Source organism: Glycine max, chromosome 3 (assembly GCF_000004515.6).
Source record: "Glycine max cultivar Williams 82 chromosome 3, Glycine_max_v4.0, whole genome shotgun sequence".
Lineage (NCBI taxonomy): Eukaryota > Viridiplantae > Streptophyta > Magnoliopsida > Fabales > Fabaceae > Glycine > Glycine max.
In genome coordinates, this window is record NC_016090.4 from 42,661,852 (window position 1) to 42,680,932 (window position 19,081).

The 19,081-nt window shown below is 34.1% G+C and overlaps 3 protein-coding genes across 5 annotated transcripts; 1 reads left to right on the forward strand and 2 right to left on the reverse strand.

Moving 5' to 3' along the window:
- Positions 1 to 396: 396 nt before the first annotated feature.
- LOC100810550 (sister-chromatid cohesion protein 3) lies at positions 397 to 10,143 on the reverse strand. 2 transcript variants are annotated; one of them, XM_003521473.5, is made up of 22 exons: positions 9,976 to 10,142; positions 9,677 to 9,863; positions 9,289 to 9,401; positions 8,991 to 9,083; positions 8,335 to 8,498; positions 8,022 to 8,258; positions 7,753 to 7,897; positions 7,482 to 7,660; positions 7,235 to 7,380; positions 7,029 to 7,156; positions 5,941 to 6,114; positions 5,341 to 5,502; positions 5,061 to 5,261; positions 4,835 to 4,972; positions 4,540 to 4,743; positions 4,291 to 4,435; positions 3,912 to 4,018; positions 3,659 to 3,796; positions 2,796 to 3,061; positions 2,590 to 2,714; positions 1,212 to 1,478; positions 397 to 651 (listed from the first exon to the last, which is right to left on the reverse strand). In XM_003521473.5, the coding sequence occupies exons 1-22, from the start codon at positions 10,021 to 10,023 to the stop codon at positions 638 to 640; spliced, it is 3,381 nt and encodes a 1,126-aa protein (XP_003521521.1). In that variant the 5' UTR covers positions 10,024 to 10,142; the 3' UTR covers positions 397 to 637. The 2 variants fall into 2 exon arrangements, with proteins under 2 accessions (XP_003521521.1, XP_006577118.1); XM_006577055.4 differs by having other exon boundaries at positions 7,029 to 7,380; positions 9,976 to 10,143.
- A 1,906-nt stretch (positions 10,144 to 12,049) lies between these two features.
- On the forward strand, positions 12,050 to 13,318 carry LOC100811085 (40S ribosomal protein S28). Of its 2 annotated transcripts, none has more exons than XM_003521474.4 (2): positions 12,050 to 12,093; positions 12,945 to 13,318. In XM_003521474.4, the coding sequence occupies exon 2, from the start codon at positions 12,946 to 12,948 to the stop codon at positions 13,141 to 13,143; it is 198 nt and encodes a 65-aa protein (XP_003521522.1). In that variant the 5' UTR covers positions 12,050 to 12,093; position 12,945; the 3' UTR covers positions 13,144 to 13,318. The 2 variants fall into 2 exon arrangements, with proteins under 2 accessions (XP_003521522.1, XP_006577119.1); XM_006577056.4 differs by lacking the exon at positions 12,050 to 12,093 and adding an exon at positions 12,183 to 12,831.
- A 3,091-nt stretch (positions 13,319 to 16,409) lies between these two features.
- Positions 16,410 to 18,697, reverse strand: LOC100811623 (NPL4-like protein 1). Its single transcript, XM_003521475.5, has 2 exons — positions 17,391 to 18,697; positions 16,410 to 16,824 (listed from the first exon to the last, which is right to left on the reverse strand). Exons 1-2 carry the CDS (start codon positions 18,375 to 18,377, stop codon positions 16,570 to 16,572), a joined length of 1,242 nt encoding a protein of 413 aa, XP_003521523.1. The 5' UTR covers positions 18,378 to 18,697; the 3' UTR covers positions 16,410 to 16,569.
- Between the last annotated feature and the right edge of the window lie 384 nt (positions 18,698 to 19,081).

The following is a 19,081-nucleotide window of genomic DNA, read 5'->3' on the forward strand; positions in this document are numbered from 1 at the left end:
AGATTGTTTTGTTTGGTAACTAATTTTTTTTTAAAAAAAAAAACACGAAAGCCATATAAAATAGACAACTTAAGTATATCTGTATAAATACTTTTTGACGAATTAGATGTATTGATCTTTATCGTGAGTTATTAACATAAAATTATAATTTTAGTTGAAAAGCAGCACCGAAATCATGAATAATATCCCACCTAAATTGTCATTCAAAATTTTAATAAAAAAAATTAGTTACATTTTCAAAATAACATAATCTCATTCCATTCTATGAATGATTTATTTTGCTCACCATGCATGGATTATTACGCCGGGCAACCAAAAATTGAACTTAGAATTTCATGTATAAATTATAATTTTCACTCAGCATAGAATCAGACAACGTTGACCACCATGGTGAAATTTGTAAGCGAGGAGATAATTAATGTATTTTCAGCTCAAAATCAGCAGTCAAGAGGCATGGTACTGTACTAATGTATTTTCAGCAGAAAGACCGGGAAACTTGATCAGAACAAGCTCCATATATACATTCTGCAAGTTGAATAATAAACAAGTACTACTACTCCTAATCTTAATAAGTGTAGTAATTAATGAGTACCAAAGCAATTGTCAACGTATAATAGTAAACAACAACTGTGGAAGACTAGCTTGATGCCCCTGCACAATGAAAAGACAGTGACAGAAGTTAGGGGAAATACAGAACTACTACTACAGATGACTAAACATTTATATATATTTTCTGGAACCAAACGTTCACCATATATTAACAAGAGGCAGAATTAACCAGAAAAAACAACATCAAAGCAGCATAAGATAACAGCTACAATCAACGAATAAAAATATATAATAACAGCTACAATCAGTCATGTCTCGTATTGGAGTAGAAATTTATTGAGGTTGTAAAATCTCCAAAGAAGTTGCATCCTCGATCAGAAAAGCTCAAGAAAACAAGATTTATTTACAAACTTTTCAAGATGAGTTATTTGAAAAAATAAAAGAAAAAGAGAATCAGCAGCACATTAGGCAAGCATGTACAGAACACAATCACTTCAATGATGTGAAAATATCAATTATCAAGCAAGCACTTCAATGATATCTCAAATTATCTTGGATGGAAAAACAAAATTCATTTCCAAAGTCAGACATGTGAAATTGTTTTAAAATGCTGTAGAAATAGCTTGCTCAGTGTCTAGCAGCAAGAGGCTAATGCAAGATACCTGATGTTCTAGAAGCAGATACTTTGCTTTCCCCCCTAGAAACTCCCAGTGACCTAAGCTTGGATGATGATGGGATTGAATTTATCAATCGGTCATCGTCATCCTCATCCTCTTGTCTTTTCCCTTCATCTTGTGCATCTTGTTCATATGCACTAATGGAATCCTCATCTTCACTTGAACTCTGCTCATCAAAAAGCTTCTTTCCTGGTATGTTTTGCCTCTTCCGAGGACGGCCCCTACGCCTAACAGAAACCCCTTCTTTCTCATCTGAAAATGATTATCTCAGTTAGTCATTATGTTGCGTGTTTGGAATTAATAAGTTTGGGCCCCAAAAAGTTATTGATTAAAAGCTTTTAAAGAGAATTATAAAAAACGATTATTTCATTAAAAAAATATCCATCCTTGTCATCTTAAGTTACATCATGTAACGTGCAAAGGAAAGGAAAGAAGATATTTGATGTAATTTAAATATTACTAAAATTGTTAAAAATATAAATTGTAGCAAGATGTCAGCACTAAAGGAAAGTTTAGTTCACATGCACCATAGTGCTCAAGCAAGCAGTCAACTCAAAAGTATTATGACTACCATGGACGCACTTTTTATGTTGATAATCTGAAGGAAATATGGTTACAGACACAAGCAATCGTCAATTCATGGAAAATGAGACACAAGTACAAATCCAGAGAAACTAGAGCCAAAGAGAAATGAACAACTATTTAATTGCAAAGCCAAAGAAAAATGGCAAAGCCATCATTGAACGTCTAATAGCACCTGAATATTTACATTAACAGCTATTATTTGCACACTATTGAGCATCCTCTAATGAATAAATCTGACATTCTTGATCCTTATCACTTTCAGTTAAGACTATCTTTTATATGATGGCCCCAACAAGCCCATGACTATCGATCAAAGAAAGGAAATACAATCTCATTTCTCCCAAAATTAAAAATGCCACTCTCAAAAATTGCCCAAATATACAGCAAATGAAACAGCAACAGACATACAACAAAATTGCCCAACAAAAAATGTAGAGACCACAAGTGTGCATTTGTAAAGAGAGAAGCATAAGAACACTAGAATAACAACCAAGAGACAGAAACAATAGCAGGTGAATGACTGAGTCAGCATAGTCAAGCCCAGCACATTGGATCCAGAATGAACTTGCAAGGGAAAATAATCAAGTCACAACTGGAGAAACATATTTGGCAAATGCCATTCACTAGTTACATATAATGCCTTGAATTTTCCAAAATTTGTAAAATAAATAATGACTATTTCATATATTATGTTTCAGTTAGATCAAACCAGTCGTTGCTTTATGGAAAGTATTTGACAGTATGGTAAATAACTAAGCAGAAAAATTGCATAAATTACCTTGAAATCCCTCATTCTTTGCACATTTTTCTAGTAAGTTGGCAATAAATACTTTATAGGGACGCCAGCCACTGGGGTTCTCGTCTGTATTGACATTTGTTGTTCGCTGTTGAACATCCTTCGTGCTATTCATAGAGATGAATTAAAATGTGTATAGCAGCAAATGGTTCTGAATAACACCAACAAAATGAGAAACAAACTCTTACATGTCCGATAGATCAGGTGCAGTCAGTTTTGACACAAAATGGAGCACTGCCTCTTCAAGAAATGACAATTGTTTTGGAGCATCTACAAAAGCATATTCAATACCATCCCTGACAACTTTTAAAATGTCAGGTCTGTGTTTGATCCGGGCAACACCGATAAATGTTCCAGAAAGCTTAGCAGCCAGATCTTTACATCCTGAGGAAGAGTTGTTTTCTGAAGAAACATTCTCACTTCCAGACATATTGACAAGATGCCTATGGTATGCCTGCCAAAATAAATCGGTGAAGAATTAAGGGTAGAACTATATAAGAGGGGACAGGAGGGTGAATAGAAATATGGTGTTCTTCCTTAGGCAGAGGATGGTGGAATCACAAACCCACATTTCCTATCAATGCAAACTATAGTTCTTTATCCATAAAGCACTGCAAAGAAAAGCTCAGTTGAACTGCTTCTTCTAGGCAAGAAGTGGATCCTATGTTGAACTATGTCAACATTGAGCCCAAGCTAAAAGTGCAAAATTAAAGGGTTTGGAATGGGGAGCACTCTGAAATATAATATTCCTTTTGTTTCTCCAGTACAATACTCTTCCTTTTGTATTCATATTTCAATAAGATACTGATTTGGATAAGATACCCCTTAACAGTTAGAGGCAAATATTTAGCTATAAGTTTCACTTTAAATATAAAATATAGCAAGTTACTTTTGTATTCATATTTCAATTAAATAGGACATGTGACTAAATTTTGACTGTTTATTGTTGCTAAAGGTAATCCTCATAAGGACAAAAACCAACTTCATCTACCATGCATATATAAGCAGGCATTGAGGAACAGCAATTATTAAACTACAACAAAAGGCTTACCTTTTTAAGTGCTTCCAGAAAAATGCTAGCCAAATCAACATCTTTTTTCTTCAAAACTGTGATCAGATGTTTTATAATCTCAGCCACACTTGTACCGTGCATCACAAAATGTGAAATAATCTCAGAAGCAAGATCCTCCTGCATCAGGAATAGCCAAATTTTGACATCAAAGCGAATTTCACAGGAAACAAAAATATTTTTGCCTAGAAAAAGTGGCATTAGTCATAACATCACAAACAAAATAACAATCCACCTTTGGAACAACATCATTTGCGATCAGCTTTGCAGCAGCAATCATCACAGCATCTCTATTTGTCTCCACAGCATACTCTTTATTAACATCTTCATCTTCTGCCTCATCTGAAAATTGATAGACAAGTGAAACTGACTTCTATCACTATAAACAAGAAGGGTACACAGTAGATATATAAGGATAAAGGATACATCAACAAGAAGATTTAACAATATTAACACCAACTTAAATAAGCAATATGAACTTCAAATGTCATGTTCAACCTAGAGACAGTAGACAATAAAAATTGATACTGTGAAATTTGTTTCAATTTAATTATGAAACATAAGATGAATCTCTACACTTGTTCATCATCTTAGGCACATCTGTCTATGGTCACCTGAAATATTAAGCTGTTGTTGACAAAGTTCCCAGAACTTCTGAAGCATATCTGTGTCAGGCTGATATCCTAATTTTTCCAGTTTTGTCTTGTTGAAATTTGTTGTCCTAAATAAGAACCATGTTTCTGCAAGTATAGTGCATACCTTCAGAAAAAAAATAAAAACTCATCAGACCAAATTTGGATAATCGAGACATGATATATTTATAATAGAGAAAGAAAAAGGAAAACAATTCAGAGCTCCCTTACTCTGCAGCCGAGTTCACTTGTATATTTACCCCCTTCCCTGTTATCATCAGCCAAGTTGAGAAAGTATTCAAGTTCTTGTAACAAGGTATCACGCTTAGACAAAAGAGAATTTAAGGATGCTTCAGAAACAGCTTCTTCATTTACTATAGACTGTAGACCCCAAGCCAGATGCAAATACATGTTCAGAAGCAGGAAACCAACAACCTGTATGGAAATAAGCAAAAAATTAATAATCAAACACAAGTAACAATGTTGTGGAAAACATAATACCTGTTGTGAGCAACCCATTACACACCTCATCCTCCATATCCCTATTACCACGTAGCACCGTGACAATGTCTTCATATAGGCTATTGATAGGCACAGATCTTTTTAGTTGGAGTTCATACAACCTCTTCAAGTTTACAAGAAGAGAATATTCATCACCACCATCCTGCAATGTCATCTAACTATGTGTTAGGTTTCTCCTCTGAGATCCAAAAGTAACAGAAAATATGGCATTTGAGCTTCATAGAACATACCAGTACTTCTTTAATAGCGGATTTCAGCTTTGCAATGATTTCATCTTCAAGTTCCTTTAATTTATTACGAGCAAAATCTTGCAATTCCCCTTGACTTTCTATGCAACAAAAATCAATAGCCTTCACACAAGCCCTAAGAGGGTCCTTGTCACCATGCTTAAAAAATGCTTCTTTCACGAGTTGGAGTAAATTTTTGAAATTCTGAAAAGCAAGCACTAATCAATTTTTCAGAAACGACATGAACAGAATCTGAAACAACCCACGAGAAAAATTCACCAACCTGTTCCTGCCTCTTCAAGGAATAGTATTCAAGGTTCATATGCAAAACAATCTCAACCAGTGATGAGACTTTTGCTTTATCTGAAATGAATTTTCGCAAGAGTAATGGGTAAGTCTTCATCATGGCAACAGTTATATCCTGTTTGTTACTTTCAAATACTTCCTGTCATTAATTGAAGGAGAAAAGATTAGAGTCTGTCATAAAGAACAATAAAACAAACCTTCTATCACAATGAACTTTGACAAATTACAAATAGTACTCATTGAATTATTACTGATCAAGGATCTAATGAACACATTCTTTGCTACCCAAAACAATTTAACCATGAATTTCTGAAGTAATTAGAGATTTATACTTTGAAAACACAATTGAAAAAAATTCCATAAAAATACTAGAAACGATAGTAAGAATAAAACTATGTATACTATATATGAAAGCATGATTTGCTGAAACTTTTTCTTTGTCAAAATAAACATTAAACATCATGTGAAACACATAGATCAAAGACCAGTATATTAAACAAAAACTAAATCAACGGGTGCAGGACTTAAAAAATCAGATATTGGATATTTGGATTTAAAAAGTCAAGACGTCACAAACTTTCTGGGCTTTGTTGTAGTAATGCTTTCTGTTATCTGTAGCAGGCACAATCCTCTCTCCAATAGCCTTTTTCACGGATGCACACAGGAGTCGCACCAAGTTTGTTGCATCACTGTCAGAGAGCTCAACTGATGGACTTTCATCAAGGAGCATGGATATAATGCACTTCCAATCCTGCAAACAAATATTGAGTACCATCAAGAAACCACTAAATATTACTCAGTACAACACGTTGATAAATATGACTAGAACAATTTTAGGTGCTGCTCTTTGGCATAATATCCAGAGGGCAGCAATCCCTAAACATACAGATGATTTGAAAGAAAAAAACATCATGCAGAAACTCAGAAGAGTGAGATTTAATCCAGCATACCAGATTTCTACCCGATCTATTCTCTGAAATCTTCAAAAAAATAATAACATTGTTCCTTTTTAGTCCAAAGATATTTTCAGTAAAATAGAAATGCCATTGTTGACTGAGATATATATAAAAAAATAAAAAATAATTAGGGGTGCTACTGAGCTGCTCAGGTGACAAAAGTTCCCGATAAAGCATAGTAGTCAATCACAAATAGCAGTGCAGAGCGGCCACCCCAAAAAACAATAGTGGGATGACCACAATTCTCAATACACACATATGTTGGTTTTCTAGATTTTAATATATTTAGTTTTTATTATATAATATCAGTATATCAGTGAAAATATATGTATTTGTTTAATAACATTTTTTCTATTCATAAATATTTATATATTAAATTATATAATATATAATTATGTATTAATATTTCTATAATTTTTAAATATCATAGAGTACCTTATAGTATTTATAATAGTATAATATATGATTTAAAAAAAAAAAACTCCCCAATTGTAGGACTGTTTGGGGTGCTGGTCCAACAGCAGTTCTCACCCAAGAAACTAAAAAACCCTAGCCTCCCCCCCCCCCCCCAAAAAAAAGCCTCTTTCAAGTGGAATATTCAGTCCACAGAGATACATGAGCAAACAGCCAAACAAAAGATGTGTTGGTCAAAAGGTGAAGCCATCACTCTGTTCAATGTTCCTTCCTATTATTATTAGTAAGGCCATACCTTTATAGCTGTCATGTACTCCCACACATCATCAATTACATAAATGCTCAAAATTGGATCTTGTGGGAACTCCTCCAGAATTCGCAACATTCTCTTTAGATGGACCTCAGAGGTATTGCCAGTTTCATCTGGAAAAAAAATTGTCTTCATCAAATGTTTGTCATAGTCAAAATAATGGTAAAAATATAAAGTGAAAATTTTAAGACCTCTTGATCCTGATTGGAGGCTATTAAATTTTTGAGCAATCAAGTGATCATACACTAATGCTCCAATGGCATGCCTGATTTCTGGGGGGTCATCAATCAACAAATCATACAAAGGACCCAAGTCATCTTCAGGAATAAGTTGATGTCTGCAGTGAACCAAGAAATCAATTCTCAATATACAATTTGTTGCATAAAAACTCACCAGTAAACCGGTAATATGTAAATGAAAAAGATTTGAAATTCAGACCTTAGTAATTGTTTAACAAGACCTATGGCTTGAACAGCCACAGAAACATCAATGTCATCAGCAAGCTCAATCATCCGGCTAGAAAATCTTTCAGTAAATAAACCAAGGGTTGGCACATTATCATCCACCTCATAAAGATTTTGCAGAGCACTTATAGAAGCCTTTCTTACACCAGCATTCTACAAAATGGAGTGTTAGGGAAAAAGTTAAAGGAAGGCAATAAATTGTATAGTAAAGTTGCATGAGAAAAACTTAAAAACATGTTCATTACTTTGTCATTCAGCGTCCATCCAAGATATTTCAAGTACAAATCCTGCAGGAAAAGTGATGGGTATGACAGGATCCATGCACCCAACGATTCGATGCATGACATTCTAATATTTTGGTCAATGTCTCTGTAGCGATGCACAAATAACCTTCAAAAAAGCATTAAATGGACAGGTTAGATATACAGCCACAGCAAATACAATACTTGTGATAAAATATTGTTTTCTTTGCCTTTATAAAGAAAAATAGTTTCTTAATTTAGCAAACTCCTACCCAGTAAATATCTTGCGCATCATCTCCTCCAACAACTGTATTCTATCATGAGTATCAGAAGACCTTTTCTTTAGTGAATCCACTCGAGGCCCCTCAGTTCTTTTCTTTTTCTCAGCTTCCAACTGTCTCTGAGTAGTCTCTCTTTGAGCACGAAGCATATTAGCAATAGTTATGTATGATGTGACCAGACTAAGACCCATCAATGATGCAACTTGACGGTATACTCTTGGAGGGGTGCTACATATGTACAGTAGCAGATAAGTCATGGTATATATATTTTCCTAGAGTCAGAAGTTTTAAATAGCATACTTACCATGACAGTGCAATGATATAGTCCATGCACTTGTCAAATAAAACTTGATCAAACAATGGGCCATGCTGACACTCACGAACCAAATTGTCCCAGAATGATTCTAGATTCTCTTTGAAGTTTTTAATCTCTTTCTTTTTGGAATTTTGATAATCTTCAACTTCACCCTAGAATGTCAAAGGTAAAAAAGAGACGATAAATGTCCACATCTAAGTCATAATTTGAACATTATATCAAAAGAGAAGAGGCAAGGACACATACTACTACTAAGAAATTAGTAAATTTTGGGAAAAAAATAAACAGGAAACCAATGTTGTTAAATAGTTGCTATAGTGCGCTATAGGCCTGTAGCGCTATTGCATAGCGGAATTTCTCAGATCCACTTGGGACTATATACATATGCCAATTGAACTTTTGAGTTAATAATTAATATTATGCCAATTTTATGTATTTTATTTTTATTTGCATACAACTTAGTTTTATATACATATATAGTGTATATATATCAAATATTTCAACCATTATATGTGACCTCTGTTACATGCTCACGATGCTATCCGGCTATCCGCTATATGATATAGCAGATTATTGGCTTTCCACCATCTTTCGCAATTGATAACACTGCAGGAAACAAAAATAAAAGGGAACAAGTTGTATACCCTTTTAGCACAGTTGACAAGAGCAATTACAACTTCATCAACATCAGTCTCATCCACAAGATCACTCTTATCGCAGTACTTGGCTCCACATGCCTACATAATTTAAAATTTCATTTTGTCACTATCTGTTAGAGTTCATAAAACAATGAGGATGTTTTTGAGCATTGATGAAGTAATAAAGTTTACCGGTTTTTTTTTTTAATCTTCCTTTTCGCTTTTGATTTTTATATGAAACTATAATGTCTATTGCTAGTGGTCTTTTAAACTTTGTAACTGGTTGAGAATTCCATATTATTACCTCAAACAGCATTGTCAAGAGATCAACCATTGCAGGTTTTGGATCCTTTTCATAGCATTCAACCCAAAACTTGACTGCCTGGGGAATAAACTTGCCATTACCTTTTACCACCTCTACAGAAAATCATACAACAAAAAAAATAAAAAAAAATTAGCCCCGGTCCAGTTACTGCATAACAAAATCTAATAAGGAAAAACAAACACAAACACACTACATTAAAAAACTAATTATAACAAAAAAAGAAAGAAAGAAAAAAACTAAGCATAATTTCGCGAATCACGGTATTAACGAGATCGGTTAAAAAAAATAACAAACAACCATATAAGTTAAAAACCTGAACCCTAGATATTTGAGCAGTAAGGAAAGTAGCCGAGAGTGTTGAGTTTACCAATTAGGGTTTGGTCAGAGACTTTGTGCGCGACGCTGGAGGTTCCTTCGGAAGCACGATTTCTCTTGGATTTAGCGGGTGCTTCGTCGAAGTCGTCGGGCGAACTCTCTCGGTCGGCTTGCACGGTGGTCCGGTCGGCGTCGGCGTCGTGTTCCTTGGGGAGGTGTTTGGGAGGTCTGCCCCTCTTCTGCTTGATTTGAAAGAAGCGAAACAGAATTAAGTCGAATCAGAGCACGATTGAGAAGAAAAAACAGAAGAAAGAAGGAACATTAGTGAGAAGTGTGAGAACTGAAACTGACACGAGGGGGGCGATTGGATGCTTCGGATGGTGGAGCTGGATCTTCCATCTGCTAATCTGCAACACACACAGCGATTTCACACTCTTGTCGCCAGGATTAGATAGATAGAAAGAAGAGGCTATTAGGAATAAGGGCTTTCGGAACTCCAATTAAGAGTTGAGAAATCTCCCGCCAAATAACATAATTATTTACCATCTAAATTTAGTTTTAATCGTTTTGTTTTTTTTTATTTTAGAATTTTTAATCGTTTTATTTAAGTTTTTGAAGACTTCGGCGGTAGTTTAGTTTTTAATGGTTTTATTCTATTAGATAAATAATCATTTTTAACGTGGACAAATTTATTCTTGTCACATATATCTCTTTCATTTATGACAAAAAAACAACAAAAGTAAATAAGATAATTGTCACATTTTTTTTTCACTCTATCCATACTTTACACATTCAAGAAATAATTATTTATTCTGTTTTAATCTTTTACACATTCAAGAAATAATTATTTATTCTGTTTTAATCTTCTTCTTTATCTTACATTGGTGGCTGTAACCCTCACATTAATGGTTAACATCATTTTTAATTTTATATAAAAATAATCACCATTACAATTAATTTTAATTTACTACAACGACTATTTTTAAGAACCATTATAATATAATATAATAATTTTAATTAACAAAAATGTGTAATCATAGACATTCCAATAGTATCCGAAAGAAAACCACCAATGTTGTCCTTCCATTTCAAATATTCCAAACATTAAAAATGTTTTTATGGACGATTCTGTAAGAACTGTTCTTACAATCTGTTATCCACGTAACACTCCAACACACAAGAACTTGCAAAATGATTCTTGCTTACAAAAACTAGCTTTAAGAACCAACGTTAAAGAGGACTAACAATATTGGATCATCCTTTCATCATATTGACCTAACTTAAAAGAATAATAAACCAAAATAAGACTTAAAAAATACAAAGGACTAAGATGACTTTAAATTTGTTTTCTAAAGAGACAAGGAAAATAGAGGACTAAAATAGATTTTATTCTTAAACTAATTGTTTATATTATTTAATGTTTAGTTTTTATATGATTGTCACTTAATTATATAATAAATATGACAAAATCAAGATATTTTGTGACACATATATCGTAAAAAAATAATAAAAAAAAGAAACAAAAAGAGACTAACAAATTAATAAGTACGGGAATTTATAATATACTAATACTAATGTAAAATTTTAAAAAATAGTTAAATGAGTCATTAGATTAATTCAAGTTGAAAAACATAAATTAAAAAATTGAATCAGTTATAACAATCTAGTTTGAATTCTAAGCGTAAAAATCAGATTAACCTAAATAATTTAAATCAATCTGGTTTATTTGATTTGAATTATCTAATTCACCAAATCAATTTGATCTGATTTATACGTTTCATACAATAGTTGTAATTATTTTTAATTTTTATTAAATAGTAGTATTCAATCATTTATATTTACAAAAATCAAGTGCATTCACTTCTATTTTTAATATATATTTAATAAAATATTATAAAGATTTGTAGAAAGATTATATTATGAAAAGATACAACATTATTATATATTATTGATTATTAACTATGCTTAATTATATTTTTTATTTTATTTCATTTCATTTCAATATTAATTAAAAGTTCAATCAGGTTTAATTATTTATATCTATATAAAAATTATCCAATAATCACCACATGCTGGCCGGATAATTTTTTAAGTTTTTATTTTTATTTTATTATTTATTCTTTTATTTTTTTCAAATCTGTGTAGTACAGGTTTCGTGCTAGCTTAAAAAAAAAAATCAATGTATTACAATTAACTACGTTTAAAACCATTGCTATTAGGACGAAAAGGACTATACTGTGGTTGTTTAAAAAAAGTTAATTAACAGTTAGACAAAGAACAAAAATAAATTTAGTTGGAAAAAAAAGAAGTAATTAAGCCTTTTTAATGAAGTAATTAAGTTAATTAACAAAAAAAAATACGTGAGGGATAAAAATGTCATTTTGGAAATTATTTGGCCATTTATAAATCCTGGGAGTAGCAAGCATCCCAAAACCCTAGCTCGCGTTCTTCGTTCGTCTTTTACATCAGGTCTGAATATTCACCGCCGGTCCTTCTTCTCTAATTCTAATTAATTGTTTTTCATGTATTGTTCTCGCTTCACCGCTTCCTGATTGCCGTTGCCATTTCAAATTTCTCTGAAAAATGTTTTTCTTTTAATTCGAGTTTGGGTATCTGGTAAGATGTATCGATTTCCCTGACTGTGTTCACGACTTCATGGAGGAATTAATGTTTTCTACATGACGTTGAATTTGTGGTGTATGTGGTCATGTTTTGTTCTTGATTTGGGTGGCATAGCTTTAGCTGAATTTATAATGAGGTTTGTGATTGTGGTTTGTTTGGTAAGTAGCGTGACCCGAGTGTTCTAACAAATGCTATGTTGGATTTGTAAAGTAGCATACTTGTTTGTCATTTATAATTATAATGCTCCTTAATCTTCATTTGGGAATTCATATACTATTCAACATCATCAACTATTTGGTGGGTCTTATTTTGAACTAACATATTCATTCAGTCCTGCTCCAACAAAAGAATCCGGTGTATGTTGTATCTTATGAAATGTATATCTGTTGAAGTACATTAAATTCCTTTTAAGAAGACTGATCTGTTATTGGTATTATTGCTGGACTAGGTTTTCACTTTTCGTTGTATGTGTGCCAAATTTTTTTTTTACATAATCCCAGGGAACCAGTTGTATGTCTTCAATTTTCATTCGCTGTTAGGATGTATTCTGTTGAAATTTGAAAGTTGAAGAGCTAATGATTTAAGGTTTTGGTCCTTTTGCATTTGGAAGATGTTATTCCTGATTTATCTGTCATTGATTCATTAAACACATTTGTTTTCCACTTTCATCTCATAACGGTTTGATTGTGTTTGAGCAGGATGGAGTCTCAGGTGAAGCACGCACTTGTTGTCAAAGTAATGGGTCGTACTGGATCCAGAGGACAGGTGACCCAGGTTAGAGTGAAGTTTCTGGATGATCAGAACCGTCACATCATGAGGAATGTTAAAGGACCAGTGAGAGAAGGAGACATTCTCACCCTACTCGAGTCTGAAAGGGAAGCTAGAAGGTTGCGCTAAGAGGGTCTTTCTTTCTTGATCTTTATGGTAGTTAGTCGGTGCTAAAGGTTATAGCACCCTATCTTGTCTTGGATCTATTTTCATTCGAATTATGGCTTGAGTTTTGCATGTTTTGAGTCTAAGCTTCAAGTTGAAGTATGTTTTGGCTTAATATATGATTTTAATTATGGCTTGAGTTTTGGATTAATATGATTTGGCTTCTATATAGTGATATTCCTGCTACATCCTCCTCTGTCAATAAGTAACTTCAAATCCAACAAGTTTAAATGGGCGGTGAGTGGTGACTGCTTATAGTTACGAACTGAAAGATGGCGATGGCAATTTCGGGAGATATAATACGTATATGTTGTTGTTACTATGCCTTGGATTCGTTTTTTAAAAACATTTCAGACAAATTTTTTTATTAAAATACGTTTTGAAGAATTTGATTATTCTGTAAATAAGAAAATTGATTATCTTGTACGAATAATCACTTTTTCGAATAGAAACTAATTGGAGTGGTTTTTAGTCTTGAATTTTGAAATTTTTAAGAATAACAACCAGATTTTAATTTTTTAAAATTAAGTCAATTTTTAAAATATGATTAGTTTTAAATAAATTCATTTTTAAAGTTTTATATTGTATTAAAATTAGTTTTAAAATATTTTTGTGTGATATTGGTCATAATGATGATGATAATGATATTAGTGATGAACACAATGAAAGCAGGATGGTGGTGCCATTGATGTAAATCATGGTGTTTGTAATGGTGGTGATGATAATATCAGAGTGGTGTGATACGATGATACCAATGCTAGTGGTGATGATGATATTAGTGGCATGGTAGTAACAAGTCATGTGGATGATAATGGAGGTGATATTGATGATGGTGATAGTGGTGACAGTGATAATGACGGTGTAAATGTATTTTAAAAATAGTTTTAACTCTATTTTTTCCAAACAATTTTTGTTTTGAAAATTACATATGAAACTCAAGAATAAAAAATTCACAACCATCACAAACGGATCCTAAAATAATGGGATTGTCATTTCATAAATCATAACTATGATAAAATGCATTGTGTTTGAGAGATAAATTATTAAGGGCAATAACTTTACGAGAGCATGTGTTTAATTAATTCTTGAGTTTGTGAGATCACATCAAGTTTAAGGGGAGCATGCCAAATGTTAGGTTATCACAAACTTGCTATTAGGATAAATTCAAGTATCCAAATCAAACCAACATTAGTTTAAATTTTCCAATACAGTAAAGTCCAACTCAAAACAAATCAAACACCAACATTAGTTTAAATTTTCCAATACAGTAAAGTCCAACTCAAAACAAATCAAACTAATATAATGTAATTGGTTTTGTTAAATGCAAACTAAATCAAACATGTTTTTCTTTTATTATTATTTAGGCTAAATTGCATTTTTGTCTTTCACTTTAGCTTCAATTTCGCATTTAGTCACCCGATAATTTAATTTACGAATTGGATCCTTTATTTTGTAAAAAAAATACAATATTGATCCCTCGACGTCACGATTGGACGTTGACAGTTAGGTAGTGATGTTGACTGTCACGTGTCAACGTCTGAGAGCCATAATTGTGTTTTTTTAATCCATATGTGGTAATAAAAAATTACCTTGAAAAAAAACCCTAAAACCAATTTTTATACAAATCCCTAACCACAAAAGCCTCTGAATCCCTCTCTCATCGTCTTCGGCACAGTACCCCCACCATTTTTTCTTCTTTTTTTTTTTGTAAAAGGTAGGTTCGTTTAAAATCGAAATCGAATTGAAAAAAATCAAACCCTCTTCTTCTTCCTCGGATTCCTAGTGTTTGCGGCGGAGGGAATCAGCACGGCGGCGATTGAATCATAAACCATGGCTGAAACATGAGTGAATTAGCAGGCATGCATAAGCAAAATGTATCCCAAATATGAACAATAAACAACATAAAATCTAACACAAATACCTTGATTCGGCCTGGAAGGATTGACCCTAAAATGACTTTCAATGAAATCAATCGCAGGAATAGGCTCATAAAATGCCCTGGCCGACACATCTGCAACACAAGTATAATCAATTGACAAAGACAACATTATTTAAGGTACTCAAAGATGTATTAACAAACAACAATTAACAATAAGAGAAGTAAAACCAACTAATGTTAAGAGACAGGCCCATCTGAGTTGGGCGAAGGCTCTGGTAATAGCCCCTCCAGTACTCCGTTCCACTACCAAGCGTTCCAGGTTTCCCCAAAGAAGACGAGAAGAACGATCTTCCCACAACAACGAACCTACATTTTACAAAAAAAAAAAGAAAAAGAAGAAGAAAAAATTGTGGGAGTACTGTGCCGAAGACGATGGACGAGGATGATGGTGGGGTTCCTGGGCCAAAGACGATGAGAGAGGGATTCAGAGGCTTGAGGTTAGGAATTTGTATAAAAATTGGTTTTAGGGTTTTTTTCCAGGGTAAATTTTTTTTACCGGGTTAAAAAAACACAATTCAAGATGTCTCTCATACATTGACTACAGTCAATGTCATTGTCTAACGTTCAACGTCCAATTGTTACGTCAGGAGACCAATATTACACTTTTTTACAAAATAAAGAACCTAATTCGTGAATTAAATTACCGGAGAATCAAATGTAAATTTGAAGTTAAATTGAGAGATCAAAAATGCAATTTAGCCTATTATTTAAGTTGGTATAAATTTAATTACAACAAAATTTTACACCCTTTTAATGACATACTAATATATAAATTCAGTTATAATACATTTTTAAAAAGACTTAAATATTTTTTTTTCTTAAAGCACTTCTTTAGATAATAACAGTAAAAAAATTATTTTGAACTGAAAAAAAAACATGATTTAAAGCACTTTGAGAAAGAAAAAAAAACACGATTGAGTTGTAATCTCATACACCCCATAAAATTCAAGAGGCACCCCCTGATATGAAAGGTTAGTATAAACTTAGTGGCACATCAAAGAGTGCCTCTTGAATAGTATGGTTTCAATGGTGATTATACCTTAGTGGCATATCAAGGGTGCCTCCTGAATTTTGCCGGATGCAGAAAACTTTAGCCGTAAACTTATTGAACATTCCAGTATAGTATTAATAAAAGTTGTTCATAGGCGAGTTCAGCATTCCGGTAGCCTTGAGCACAGACGTTTTAATAAACATTGTGTTCATTCTAGTATTATCGCACTTACAATAGTGACTAATGGTAGGAACTATCTCTTTCTTTAATTTAAAGATTAATGTAAACCACGTCAGCTCATTTTCAGTCAAATGACAGATCCGAAATTTTCCACAGCAATAAAGAAGCAATGTACAAATTACCAACATAAGAAACATTGAGTGAGTGCTATGGGGCAATATGCACCATATTGCTGCAAAGACCAGAATGTAGAGTGCATAATTCTCTTGTCACCATAGCATCAAGCAGTGCTTGCCATAGACTCGATAAGGATCTGGTAACCTTCTGGAACAGAAGTCTGTGTCTGCACACATTCCGTCAATGCAGGAACATCAGCATTCAGGTCTAAAACCCTCGCTAATACAAGGAGAAGATGAAAATCAGAAATTCGCTTCACAAATGGAAGATTTTTTGTCCGGTCCAGATGATTCTTCAAAGCCTTCATAGGCACTTGAGTGTTCCGGTTCTCAATGGGAAACGATGATGAAAGAGGACCCTGCATTTTGGTGACAATACACTAGTAAGTTCCAATAATTATAATTTAAGAACCCTATAACAGATGAAATTTGTAGCTCAGGCTTGCATAACATGGCAAGCAAAAAAGGCTTCAAGTAATACCTCATTATGATTAATTAAAGTATTGATCAACCACATCAGATTACCATATCAACAACTAGATCATCAGCACATTGTACTAATAGTCTTCAATTGACCAATGTATCAGTAAGCTTAGAAGTTAGTATTTTTAACTTATAAGGCATAATATGATCCTTCCCAGCTTATTTAAAATATTACCTACCATAATTAGTTAATTATTTGATATTATATATTTTAAATATATATAATTATTACCAGTTTGACCCTACTCCATGTTAAAACTTTATACCCCTCATGAAGACAAACTCTTTTGATGCTTATCCTAAAAAAATAAATTGTTTTGGTATCTCAGCGATAGGAATTAAAGAATCATACAACAGCTTAGGGGCACATGGTAATTGCTAAGAGAAAATCACAATCACGTTGACATGAAGTCAAAGAAGGATTACAGGGTACCATACATACCTGATGATCAGCGATTTTGACAACGACCAAGAAGAAATCATTGTCAACCTCTCTAGTATCCTTAACCCCAACAACCACATCCTTCTTCATCTTAGACAACTTGGGATCATCGTCCTCCTTGATCTCCGTCTCGAACCACCCTTCCTTAAACAACCTCACACACACATCACTCATTTGAAACGCTTCAAAATGCACATCTGCACCACCCATTTCCTCATTCGCCTCAAGCTTAACCACAGCAGTAACCCACTCCTTCAACCCACTCTCCGCATGGTACTCCACAGCCTGAAGCACCTCCCTGTTCGACAAAGTGTAATCCTTCTTATCCTGAGTTATCGTCTGCGTGAAAATAAACCCAACCTTCGTCATCCCCAACCCCACCGCAATAGCCTCAACAAACTTTTCCTCTTCGGTATCCCTGAAAAAGACGAGATTGTCCTCCGAACCCTGCTGAGGAGGCTCGTAGATGAAGTCCACCTCGACCTTTCCCTCCTCCGAGACGGTGCCATACATGAAGCCGCCGCGCTTGACGGCGAAGGCGAGAGTGTCGTTGACGTAGTGCTGGAAGGCGTTGGCGCAGTCGCGGTCAAAGGAGACGAGCTCGCAGTGCGGATTCTCCTGGCGCGTGACGCGCATCTGCTTGGCGATGAGGTCATCCATGGTCATCTTGCGGCCGAAGGAGCCGGCGGGGTTGAAGGCGGGGCCGGCCACGCGGCGCTCACCCTCGTAGGCCAGGAAGACCATGGAGCCGTGGCCGAGGTTGAGAGACGAGAGAGGCGCGTCGGGGTTGGACATGTCGGTGAATCGGTGGAGATCTTCTAGGGATTTTGCCAAGAGGAGGTTCTGGTTTGTGGACAGGGTTTGGTTGTGAACAGGGATTCCCAATTGGGTTTCGATGATCCGTTTTAGGTATGACACTGTTGTGCTGTGGGGGTTTTCGACGCTCACTCGCTCCAGGCCGTCGCGGCTACGAATTCTGAGCATCATCGTGACGGTGGTTTCAAGACGTTTGGGATTTGATTGAGAATCGATGTAATATGTGATGTTGGTGGTGGTGTGTGAGAGTGTGGGGTTAGGGTTATGTAGATGAAGAATGGGGAATTGGAGTGGGAGAGAAGCGATTGGGGTTAGTAGAAAAGGTTCGCGCAAGGAAAAGAAGAAACAAGTTTCAGCTTCGTCGACGGCAGAATGATGCTGACAGTTACAGAGCCTCACCGTTTGATGTGATCACATTATTATTATTATATAGGAAGGAGTAGGACTTGCCTCATCTTGGGCTTGGATCCTCGGAAAAACATATTCTATCACATTTTATCATATCTTAATCCTTAAAGATTTTAATTATCAATCTTACCCAAACTTATAAAAAACTATAAGTTTAAGAAAATTAATTTTATTTATCTTTAGGACATTTTTTTAATAAACCAAAAGATCAAATCGATTTTCTAGTTATGTTTACAAAGTTGAATTGATCCAGATCAAACTAAAATCTTCAAGGAAAAAAAAATTAAAGTCCAGAAAAATATAGATATGCTACGTTGGTTAAATACCTAGCAAAAGCGTAAACAAAATATCGGCGAAACATCCAAAACACACAATAAATTAATTGATTATCCTATAATATGATTTTTTCCCAAGTCATTAACATATGTAATCAAAATAAAAGATGATGAGTTTTGTTTTTCAACGAG

Bases quoted from the DNA above. Each gene is read 5' to 3' on its own strand.
- LOC100810550 (XM_006577055.4), bottom strand. From the start codon at position 10,023: ATGGAAGATCCAGCTCCACCATCCGAAGCATCCAATCGCCCCCCTCGT. The intron at 7,898-8,021 runs GTAGGAGTTTGC...GCTTTTTTGAAG, and splicing joins ATGCGCAAGATATTTACTGG to GTTATTTGTGCATCGCTACA. The intron at 6,115-7,028 runs GTATGGCCTTAC...ATTTGTTTGCAG, and splicing joins AGTACATGACAGCTATAAAG to GATTGGAAGTGCATTATATC.
- LOC100811623 (XM_003521475.5), bottom strand. From the start codon at position 18,377: ATGATGCTCAGAATTCGTAGCCGCGACGGCCTGGAGCGAGTGAGCGTC. The intron at 16,825-17,390 runs GTATGTATGGTA...ACCAAAATGCAG, and splicing joins TCAAAATCGCTGATCATCAG to GGTCCTCTTTCATCATCGTT.
- LOC100811085 (XM_003521474.4), top strand. From the start codon at position 12,946: ATGGAGTCTCAGGTGAAGCACGCACTTGTTGTCAAAGTAATGGGTCGT.